Here is a 12,606-nt window from a genome sequence, read left to right as displayed (position 1 = left end):
ATCAGCAGCCTTGTGTTTCTCAGCAGCTGCATAGATCCTTGCCAGCGGGCCCACATTCATGGAAACATTATTTCATCAGGTTTCAGTTTAGTCTTGTGTTTGGTTCTTACCCATGCTATTATGAATGTTCAAAGTTGTAATCTGGTTTCACATGGAAATAAACTGACCTAATTTGCTTTCCCCTTGATGAAATGTATAACAATATAAGTTATTGTTCCTATTCTGTGTTTCTTCAGATTCTGCAGTGCAGTTTCATCTTTCAAAATATACCACAATGCCAGATGTGGTATTCAGCAGGTTCTGACCAGTTCTGGAGAACTGGTAGTAGAAATTTTGAGTAGTTCAGAGAACCGGCAAATACCACCTCTGTCTGAAGATTTTACAGCATCCTTCCCCTGCCATGCCCACCAAGCTATGCCCACAGAACCGATAGTAAAAAAAATTGAATCCCACCACTACACAATGCATATAACGTATTTAAAGCAATCATAAGACATATTGATTGATTTTTTTTCCTATGGGATTCTATTCCCACCAGAAAGCCCCTTCTTGAACACTGGTACAAAAAGAGATAGAATGGACATATGACTGAACAGTCATGAACTTAATACAAAAAATCTCTCATACCCTATTGACCTTGCCTTACTGCTCAACTCATGAACATTAGGGCAGTACCAAATTTTTAAAAGAGATGTTTTGCAAAGCAGGCTGGTATAAGAAACCTTTTTCAAACCATTAAAGCCAAAGAGTATATCAAAGGATTTGACACACTTGTTCTCAAAGTCTTTACCCAACTGTGTGTTTATGTATATATGACTAAGTAACACTTCTGGTTCCATCAGCAAAGTGAGCCAGTTATGCACACATATGGGAAAGACTTCAAAACAGTCATGTCAAATCTTTTGGATGATGTGGCTGCTTTAACATTTCAAGGAGTATGTTGCTTGCATCAGTATATTTTGCAAATTTCCTTTTTATGCTGCCATATATTGATAAAAAGTTAAAGGTCTATCCACTTCATCAGTTTCCTACTTACCTCCATTTTTTCCCATACGATTTCATTATTCTCTTGGTGTTGTATATCTTCCATCAGCTGTTGTATCAAAGCTGATTTATTTGTGAGAGTTATTTCATTTTTATCAGAAACATGACATACTGATGGCTTTCGTGGCCTATCTTCTAGGAACCTTTTCATGCTAGATGAGGATGTGCAAAGTTCTTCGTCAGAAAGGATATCACTAAGAGGGCCCGATTCAATGCTGTCTCCTACTGAAGATATGATGTCACTTGAAGAGCTTGGTGAAGTTCTACCTAACCTTTTGCGCTTCTTTTTGACCTGGTAGGTTGGGTAAAGCTCTGAATCCGAATTCATTTCAGATAGTTCCCAGTCATCGATGTTTTGAAGAGTTTCTCCTGGAGATTTCTGTGGAAGCAATTTTGTCAAATTTTCTAATTTCAAAGCTAATACTTCTGTCTGTTTGAGATGCGATGGAAGAGCTAAGTATTCATCAGAGCCATACCAGGCGTCACCCATTTTATTTTCTGTGCTGGTATTATTTGGTGAAGGTGAATGGGTCTTTTCAGTCTTGTTTCTTTGAAGAAGGGGGAAGGGAGATACAGCAGGATCTGATCCAGCTGAAAAGCTGCTGACTTGGCTATGAGTGGGTGAAGCAGATGGTTCTCTTTCACTGCAAGACTGGCCATTCAGTTCTTCTTGCTTGTAAGGTTCAGAAGAGGTTGATGTTGTGTCACTTTCTGTTCCTTCTATGGAGTGCCTGCTGCCAGAAGAAATTCCATTTTGTAAAGCCAGAATGCCTATTTTGTTCATCTGGTTGTTTGGTGTAGTATTTGATACCATTTCAGAAACCCTGCAGGATGCCACCTCCTCAGGAATGTCATGTGACTTCTTGCACCTCAGCTTCTGCCTTCTGGCATTGTCACTTGACTTACTTAAAGCCATGGACTTTTCTTTGAAATGATTTTGAATTGCAAACTTGAGTTCACTTATGTTGTGCAAACAATCGCACGACTGACTTATGGCAGAAGGGCAATTATTGTATGCTGTTTGTAATGCTAGGCAAAGCTTGGATCGGTCTGGTGGCTCAAGCAGTGAGGGTGTGCTCTTACTGATTTCTGTCTTAATCAAAGAGAACTGATTTTTTATATCATTGGCTACAATATCTGTTTTAAATATGTCTTCTTTGAGAAACAAGCCCCTCTTGGGCAAGGTGGGCTGTGTGGGTGAATCCTCATTGTAGTCACTGCCATCTTGAATTGACCTCTTGGGAGTTGAGTTTTCACTGTGAGGGTGATTATTAGTTTTTACACCATTGAAGGACACTGGATTTTGCTCCTGTTTTATTGTTTCTAAGACCTTCCTGTGGCCAGATGAGACAGCCGAATCCTCAGAAGCTACTTTACAAAAGGGTAAGTGCTCAAAAAGATGAGTGAGTGAAAGTTCAGTAGATATAGTTGATGATTCTTTGCAACTTTGGCTGTCCCCCTGCAGTTGATCAATTGACAAGGGTAAATGGATTTCCTTTGTATTAATACTTTCATTGCATTTGGAAGCACTTGAATCTGTTGCTACAGCCAGTAATCCCACACTTCTAGTAAGTTCTGGAAAGGCTTTGTCCATTTCACTATAGCTCCAAGACTCAAAGGATGTTATTTTAGCTGGACTGGAAGTCATGTCCCCAAGAGTACCAAGCAAATCCTCACTCGGGCTGTAGTCAGACAGTTCAAAGGCAGTAATTCCACAGTCTAGGGATAAATAATTTTGAGAGCATTTGATAGTTAGCTGTCCTGAGTCATCCACTTCTGTTAAAGAATCAAGGCGGTCCTGTAACAAAATCAAAAGAGGAAAAACAGTTGTGCTTATGATTTTTAAACTCTATAATGCTAAACCTTGCAAATACAGAAACAGGAACAGCGCGGGGTGTGTGTGTCCTTTTGATCTTCAGAACATTACTGATCATAAAATTATCACATTGCTTTATAGATTTCACTGAAAATGGGTAACATTAATTAAATAATGAAGAATGCAATAATGGAAGAGATTGTTGGCAGCTTTAAATAATTGGTGCTGAAGTGATGTGCTATGCCTGGATAACATTAAATGGAATGCGAATGGCAAAAAGTTCATGAACCAATGTTTAATGGAGCCTTATGCATTAAAGTCAGTCCCTGATGGCATTTTATTATATTATTCTTATTTATTACTATCATTCAAGAAACACAAAATAATAATTAATTTGTTCAGAACTCAGTATATAACCTGGGTTAGTTGTATATCTTTACAACTTCAGATAGTCAGGATATTTCCTTTTTTTCTCTTAACTTGCATACATGGAATATTACAATGTTTTGATTTATCTCATAGGTTTTTTAAAAAAAATCTCATTTTGTATTATTCAGTTGCCACTTAATTAAGCAAAAGATAAAACTTCTATTTTCTGTTTTTTTATTCTTTCTTCAGGTCAGGAACATAACTTTAAAACTGGGAGAATTCTTAAATAATCCTTTAATTTCTAAATGAATATTTTTTTAAAAATACTCTTTTGTGGGCAGTTTAAAGACTGATCACAGCAATGCAAGCATTCAAAAAATTCTATAAAATTTCATTAAAATAGATTTGGAATTATAACAGATCACCTGCCATTGTTTATGTTAATTTGTATTACTGTGTAATTGCCATAATAGATTTGTATGATTTTTAGAATAGTTCCTAATTCTTGTTTAAATCAAAGGCATGCTAGGATATTATGATTATTAAACAAATGTGTTGATTTTTTTTTAAGTTCTAGCTGAGGCAGACATACAAAATACATTACGATAGAAATGTAGAAGGTTGGAAAGAACTATTGTATCCCCTACATTTTCACATCAAAATTCCCCAGGTTAAAATATATTTTCTGGAGTAATATTGGGGACAAATATTGTACTGTATTTCCAACTTGTTTTTGCTTTTCTTTCGTATACTATCCAAGGGTATCAATGTTGAGAGTGAAATAGTTGTTTTCCTGAAACATGCCATGACTTGGACCCTGTAACACACTCTTGACCTGGTTTTGCCCTGCTTGTAGCCCTGTGAAGTGAGGAAGGTACAAGCTTTCCTTATTCTAGTATTTACCCCCTGCAGCAGAACTATAAAAACTTTTTCTGAAATTTCATGCAGGATACAAAACAAATTTACAGCCAAAAAATATAACTGTTCATTGAAAAATAGTCCCAAATACTTATTTTCTTCTTAGGAAGCACTCTCCTCAATAGTGTGACTATTTTTGAACCATGCCTGTCTATCTGTCTGTCAGTCAGTCACTGTGAGTGTGTGGTATGTGTGTTTGTGTGCATAAAAGTCTGTCTCTATTTGTTTCTCTTGTCTGTCTGTCTAGTACAAGGATCTTCAAACTTGGCAAGTTTAAGACTTGAGGACTTCAATTCCCAGAATTCCTAAGCTAACATGACCAGATGAAGAATTCTGAGAGTTGAAGTCTACAAGTCTTAAAGCTGTCAGTTTGAAGACCCCTGCTCTGGTATCTCCCTGAAAACTTATTTGCATTTTTTTTTTTATCTCCTGCTTCATGGACAGAAGAAATCTAAGTTTCAGTAAATTCATCCTATCCTTATGGCAAAGATTTACTTCTGTTCCATTTCCCAAATAGCATTTCAATTTGGTTGTTTTAAGAATATTGTATCGTGCTGTTTTGTAATGGGGAGAAGTTCTTACATATGAACTTGTGGCATGTTACACTCAACAGGTTTGCTGGGAAATATTATTCCACAAAAGGAATAAAGAATGGTTGGCTGAAATAGCTATTGACAAAACAGACTGAAACATTGGCTGAAGGGAGGTGGTATAACAGACCCTCAATATTAAAAATGAATATGTTTGAGATCATGTTAGGGTTAGGGTTAGAATAAGAGCGATAGGTGCAATACAAGGCCATTTTTAATTAATTCCACTGACTACTGGAATTCATATTTACAGCGTGTCTCTAAATGCAACATTTACTGCTCCCAAGACAATCAGGAAAAAAGGAGTTGTACCCTCAGGAATGCAATGCAAGATCTTAAAAGTCAACAGCATACATTTTAACATTTGGGGATAAGGTGAAAAGTACTGATAAATTTCTTTAATGCATAAAAATAAACATTCATATCTAATAGTGTTTGGGGAAGAGCTTTGGAATTTTAGTCATGTAGTCATTCATTAGATAATGTAAATCTAGATTTCTTCCTCTGAAACTATGATTATAGAACTCATTTATTTATACAACCATGATTTGGAATTTCAATCAAAATTAGATCTAAAGAAATGGTGGATCAAAGGCAGATTCCAACAGGAAATGCAGGTGGGAGAGGAATGGACTCAGTTTCAGAACCAACCACTCTCTTCTAATCTGCTTCTGAAAAAACTGTGAAGTGATTTATATTTATATCATCTTTATCAAGCTTCCGTTATTTAAATTGTAGCTGGTAGGAAGAAAAAGAACCAAACCAACAGTTCTGATCAATTCTTTGTAAATTTATGTATACATTTATGTATAAATGTCTAACTTAAATCAGTGGTGGGATTCAAATTGTTTTACTACCAGTTCTGTGGGTGTGGCTTGGTGGGCATGGCAGAGGAAAGTTACTGCAAAATCCCATTCTTTCCCCCATCCCACTAACCTGCTTTCCAGCTCCGTTTTCCTGTGCAGGGCAACCAAAGAAGACCCAGTCAATCAACTGGGACTCGGGAGGGAGAGAATAGATGGGGGCAGAGCCAGCCAGAGGCGGTATTTGCCGGTTCTCTGAACTACTCAAAATTTCTGCTACCGGTTCTCCAGAACTGGTCAGAATCTGCTGAATACCACCTCTGACTTAAATCAAGTGAGAGTTTGTAAAGGCAAAATTTATCAGATCCTCCAAGCTGACAATTTGTATTTTATTTCTAAATAGCAGGGTCTCAGTTGCTGTGAATAAATGAAGCATCTAACACATATAGAAATGAGTTTTTGCCTGAATTTGAATTCAGATTAAATTCAGTATTCTGTTCAGAAATCAACTTCGAAGTTAATAAAGGACTTAATGCTGTTCAATTAGAAGATCCTTCTATTCCATACTATGAGAAAGTCTAAATCTTTTGCTACAGGTTTATGGAGTATTAGATGGTTCTGCCCATGTTTATCTCTTCAATTAATTGACAGAAGGTAACATGAAGATGACCCACTATGAAGCCATCATGAAGCACTGGCATTAGTTCCACTGTCATTTTACAGTCTCTGTAGAATATTGGTCTGTCAGAGCCAGAGCAGGAAAAAGTGAAACACGTTATATTTAGTGAATTAATTTCCAAGAGTTTCTACAGCAATGCTCAATATTTTAAGAAACTGTTATACTGCCATGCACTGTCATGCACTGTCACGCTTTGATGGCAATGTCCATTTAAATAGGATTGTTTGTAATTTGTAGTGATCAATTAGATAAGCATTGTGCACTCAAGAAAGGAACACCTCATCAGTTCATATATAATCCTGAGAATTAAGAACATAAGAAGCTATAGTATGTTAGACTATGGTCCACCTTCACCCTGTATTGTTTCTCATAATGGCCAACTAAATGAAACTGGGTGCTTACTAGCAGAAAAATGAGATACCTGTCTTCTGCAGTTGTTCCCCTGCATACTCCTTCCAATCTGTTGGAAGTATAAAGTCTTCACATCAAATAGCCTTAGATAAATCTGACCTTTGTACACATATCCAAGTTAACAGCTATCATCATACAAGGGGCAATTAATTTTGCAGATTGATTGTGCTTTATGTGAAGATCCTTTTATCTCTTTTAAATCTTCACCCCATCAGCATTTGGACCATTTCACCCCAGTGCTTCCAGAGAGAGAGAACTTTAGTCTTTCTTATTTTATACACCTCAATCTATGTTCTTCTTGAACTGACTTTTTTTTCCAAGTTAAAGAGACCCGAACAGCCTTTTTCATAGAGAAGATGTTTGAGTTATTATTATTATTGAGTTATTATTTTGGTTGACCTCATCAGCATTTTTTCAAGGTCTATTATATCCCTTTTCAAGCCGTCATCATAATGTTTATATTTTTCCCTATGCTCTTGGTAGGACCATTATTTTGAAAACATACTGACGTAAGATGGCCTAAAAAGAAAGCGAGTGTGTGATGTTTGTCTGTCTGTGTCTCTGTCTCTGTCTGTGTGAGTCCTCAAAAGAGCACTGTGCCCTGTGTATGCAAGAGATATTGTGTATACGCTGACAGAAAGAATAAAAGTATTTTAAATTAAAGGACAAGATGTATAGAATTCTTACCGATTCCAGCTGTCTTTACATTGTTATGATTTTTCAGCTGTCCCTAGGAATGGCTCAAAATCTTGCTTTTTTGTTGAAAAAAAGTTTATGGCAGTGAAATAGGGCAGAATCTAAATACTCCAAAATAATGCCGATCCATAGGACTGGTATGCAAGAATGTATGTGAAAGATATTCCACTTTTGAATAAATTACAATTTAAATGAGATTTATGACAGAGGTTGTTCAAGTTTCAAGAAAATCTTGCCTATAATGAATGTGTGCATATTTGTGTAATCATGGGGAAAATATTACTTGTGGGTTAATACATTCCCTTAACAGTATCGTTAATGTGAACCTGTATGCTTCTATTAAGGGCATCATTATGATTGATGTATCTACCTCTGTGTTAATAATAGGGAATAAGCAATGCACTTAGCTATCTTTACAGCTTAAGGTTACAATAGCTTTTTGCTTTTAGCTCTACAGTTATCTCTGAAACAGCCACCTCAAAGAAAATACATTTCATTTCAGCTGGATCAGTCACTCTGAAGGAAGAACTATCATGCCATTTTGCTTTACTAAAACGGAATGAAACTGGAGTTACCTCAGCTGGCCTAAACCAAGCATATTCTGCTGCAAATTGATTTATTTGCTTTAATAAGGGCCTCAATGGGCAAACAATTCTAGGATTTAGAACTCAGAAAGGAATTTCTTATATTTACTTGCCATACCTCTTTTGTTTCTTCTGTAAAAGCTTGCAAAATATCAGTTTGCCTTGTATAATTTCCATTGGCATCTTGCAGTCCCTGCAGAATCCTCTCTCTCAGAACCAGGACAGAAACTCGAAGCTGATGCCAAAGAAACTGTACTGTGTGGATGTCAACAATTACATTGACCGAGTAAGACAGAAGTTTAAGGGAAAATTCAGTCTCTAGAAGAGCATGGATTTGTTCGACATGGTCAGAGATATCTTCACATATGTCCTGCGACAAGAGAAAAAAGAAAATATTACCCACAATTTTTTCAAATTTCATTGATTCATTCACTATATAAAAGGCATAAAGATTGTGCATACAAGCACACACACACAGTGGTAGTGACTTAACATGCACATGAGATCAAAAGCTCATTTTTGATATTTTATGAACTCCAGGAAAATTGATATCTTTTGCACTTTTCTGTAGATTGTACTGGTGAGAATAACTAGCATCTTAATAAATCATTATCTGAATTCTAAGCATACTATGTTTTAAATACTGTGATCTGTTCTAAAAAAATTGAAACGGTATACTGTCTCTTTTAAAATGTGTACATAGGTTGTTATGTTAATGAGAACTGATTGATTCTAATAGCAGTGAAAGATGCTTTCAATGCTGTAAATATAATTATAATCCTTTAGTAAATAATAGGTTTTTTCCCCCAAAATTGGTATTCTTTCTTAGAGAAAACAGCATATATAAGAAAGCTTACATGATGCTGATATAAACTTATTTTGATTACTTCCAACATTGATTTTATGACATCCAGCGCTAAAGGTTGGCTGCTGTGCTTGAGCTCTGTAACAAACACAACAGCTAATAATAATATCAAGATAGCATAATTACAATAACTAGAATGATAATGCTGAGGTACATGTACTGCCAAGATATCTAAGTAGTTCATTAACAATGACAGAATGTAGTTTTTTTTAGATTGTATGTTAAGAACCAATTATATTTCTATTCAATGAACTTCTCTTCTGGCTCTGATCCTCCATCCAAAGATTAAATGCCTCCTACACTTTCCCTCTAGGTAAATCCTGCACCCCATACAAGCCATAGTTGCATCATGTGTCATATGCAAGAATGTACAAAGCATCACTGTTCTACTTTACATTTGTGAACATCTTTGTTTTCTTAATTGAAGTTATTGAAATTAAATCATGTACATTAATTTGTCTCAGTTGACCAATACCAATGTTACATAGCTCATTAATTTGTATACTACCAAATTTAATATATCAATTAAAAATAAATAACAATAGATGTTAGTTGTTTTGAGCCAATAAGGACTTGTTTATTCATATTAACGAATATCATGTTTGCATATGTACTGAATATATCAATTATTTAGGTATTTGTATAATATTATTTTAGATATATTTCTCAAATAATTACACTGAATGTGAATAAGATATATAAGTCATTTCTCTGGCTTTGACAGATAAGAGTCATTAAACCTTATCCCTTGGGGTATATAACAATAATAAAGAGTATAATTCCCATGATATTTTATATTTTGCATGAAATGTGCATATATGAAAATGTGTATTTATAGAAAAAAATTAAAAATTTAGTATCCAGTTTTGTAAGTTTGAATCAAGTTGAAATGATATATTTGAAACAAAAAAATGCTATTTTCAGTTAAAGATGGGGCAGCTGATTCTTTTGATTGTTATTTGACTAGTATCAAATCTTGGACATCTTCACTTCCTGCAAATTCTCTTCCTTAGGAACTTTTGGAATTTTTTTATATAGTATCTTTGGTTAATTGTACTCCTTTTAGATTAAAAATAATAGCATATTATTTCTGGGAAAATATGTTTTCATCCTTTTTCTAAGTTAATTTGACCTATGGAATATCTTTTGGAGTATCTGTATATGCAGTGGTACATTTAGTTAATTAGACCCTTTTGGGTTAAATATAATACCCATTTACTATATCTCCTAATTTGACCTATGGGATACGCCAGATCTCTGCCTTTGATTGATCCAGGACTGCCTTTGATACTTGGAAGAACAGACTACAATTTTTCAATGATTTAACTCCTATCTAAATGGGAGGTTCCAGATGAAAGTCACAGGGAAGAGCAATAAAGCCTAGGGCGGTAGATGGTACGTTGCAAGGCACAGTGCATGATATGACTCTGTTGGCATAAGTCATCCGTTGATTTGGGTTGAAATAATGCAGTATGTTGATGGTATTCAATGGTACATTATCCCTCTATGCTAAATTGCAAATTCTATGGAGGTCTTGAAACAGTATCTGGAAGCTATTAGGGACTAGAATGAAAGAGTTCTAGAACTATTCATAAACATGTTAAGTGTCCTGAAATATCATTTCTCATTAGTGGTGATATTCCTCTCCTATATATAGGTTGTACCAATATCAGGCCTACATACTATTATAAAAATTACATTAACTGCTTCAATTTGTTGTATTTATTTTGTTATTTATTTATTTTTTCAAATTTATATAGTCACCCATCTCACAAAAACAAGTAACTGGGTGAAGTACAACCAAGTTAAAAAAACAACAGTACACAAATAACAATTATTAAAAACATTTTAAAAATTATAAAAAGGCAGCTAAAAAGATAAATAATGGGTGCAGAGATATCAGTAACAATGGAGCCACCTCAGTTAACACTTCCTTACTGATTTGACACATGACCTTTGAACATTAGTAACTATAATAATATATTACTTGAGAAAAATTAATAAGATATATTGTGATTGACTTATGTGTCCTGATTTTTGATAGAACCTGGATTTGCATGAGCAGCAGAAATCTGCTTACTCTGCAGATCCCCAGGAAAGTAGAACTTAGAATAACTTTATTTTCACTTTGAATGTACACTAATCGGCATACATTAAAATGAAATTATGTTGCATACAGCTCCCAAAGGGTCTCCACATCTAATATAAACATAAACATGACAAGATAGATAGATAAATAAATAAATAAACACATAATTATGCATGTACCAACATATATTACATGACATGGAGAAACAACACGGTCTAGTTCGGATGTGTACATGTACATGGCGAGAGAAATAAATCTTGCAAGTTTACCAGACGGATGGCATAGGAAACAAAGCTGTTACAGAATCTGGAAGTCCTGCTAGAAATATTTTGAAACCTCCTTCCAGAGGATAGCAACAGAAAAAGACCATAAAGTGGGTGTGTGGGGTCTCTAACAATAGTCCTGGACTACAGATGGTGTCCAATATTCAAAAGCTCATGTTCATCTCTTGAACACTTTCCTTCTTCAATTGCTGATTTCCTTTCTTCAAACCTGTTTCAGTTATTCTTTTCATAAGGTAATGCAGCTTACATAATCCTAGCTGTGGAAAAGGGAGGTTTGTTGTCTGAATAGATTCATACATGGCACTAAAGGTAAAGGTTTACCCTCATACATAGGTGCTAATTATTTCTGTCTCTAGGGGGCAGTGCTCATCTCCATTACAAAGCCGAAGAGCCAGCGTTTTCCAAAAATGTCTCTGTGGTCATGTGGCTGGCATGACTAAATGCTGTTACCTGCCCACCAAAGTGGCCCCTATTTTTCTACTTGCATTTTTACATGCTTTCAAACTGCTAGGTTGACAGAAGCTGGGACAAGTAACAGGAGCTCACTCCATTACATGGTGCTAGGGATTCAAACCACTGAACTGCTGACCTTTCTGATCGACAAGCTCAGCATCTTAGCCACTGAGCCACCGCATTCCTCTACGTGGCACTACCACTTAGTTTATTTAGTTTTGGTTTTAGTTGTTTTAGTTCATGTATCATACTAAGTCATAAAGCATAATATAAAGGAAAAAAAGGTTGGTTGGTTTCCAACCCACTGCAGGTGAAGAGCATCACGTTTCTGCAGAGTAGACAAAGATGGCACATATCATGACAGCATGCCAGACAAAGAGGAATGAAATCTTAGCAAATAAACAACAATGGCAGGATTATCAGACACCTTTTGACAGTTAGGAAGATAGATTAGGCAAGATAAACAACTCTTACTGCCATTATGCATTAAGTCTTCAAGATTGAAACTTAGAAAATTAGAATTAGGATTTCAAGTAAATCCTCGTGTGGTACACAGAGCACAAAAAGAAAATGGAACAAACTATATTACTGATTTTGACCTCTGATTAGCCTTCAATTTTCTTAATAAAAATATGTGGTTTAAGAAATCTGGCTATCTATCATTAGCAGAAATTTTGTCCCTTTGGTTCAAAATCCAGCAATCAGATAGTAATCCCAGGACTAAAAAATACTTTTTTGCTAAACATTATGCCCACTTTATACCAGTTGCTTGAAATGTTTTGTTTTTTAAAACATAATTTATCAAGCACAAAGTTTGCAAATCTATGGATTTGATTTTGAGTTGTAGTTTATACAAAACTACTTAGAGCTATGGAATTTCTCAACACATTAAAGCCTGTCTTCTCTATTATACCAACTATCCACTTAACCCAGCCTACGTAACAGCTGAACCAATAATTTACAGTTGCTACGATCTATCAGACAAACCCTGTGCCAACTTCAAAA

The 12,606-nt window shown here is 35.3% G+C and overlaps 1 protein-coding gene across 4 annotated transcripts in view; it reads right to left on the bottom strand.

The window, feature by feature from the left end:
• Positions 1-12,606, bottom strand: part of AKAP6 (A-kinase anchoring protein 6) — a 262,821-nt gene that overhangs the window by 179,295 nt on the left and 70,920 nt on the right. For all 4 annotated transcript variants that reach the window (XM_026710926.2, XM_087921878.1, XM_087921879.1 and 1 more), the window contains 2 exons: positions 8,029-8,280; positions 1,037-2,842 (listed from right to left, as the gene is read on the bottom strand). In XM_026710926.2, the coding sequence (XP_026566711.2) occupies positions 1,037-2,842; positions 8,029-8,280 (2,058 nt within the window). The remainder of the gene's footprint in view (positions 1-1,036; positions 2,843-8,028; positions 8,281-12,606) is intronic.

Source organism: Pseudonaja textilis, chromosome 1, assembly GCF_049901715.1.
Source record: "Pseudonaja textilis isolate UNSWEBS1 chromosome 1, rPseTex1.2, whole genome shotgun sequence".
NCBI classification, from domain to species: domain Eukaryota; kingdom Metazoa; phylum Chordata; class Lepidosauria; order Squamata; family Elapidae; genus Pseudonaja; species Pseudonaja textilis.
This window is presented reverse-complemented; position numbering and strand designations above follow the sequence as displayed.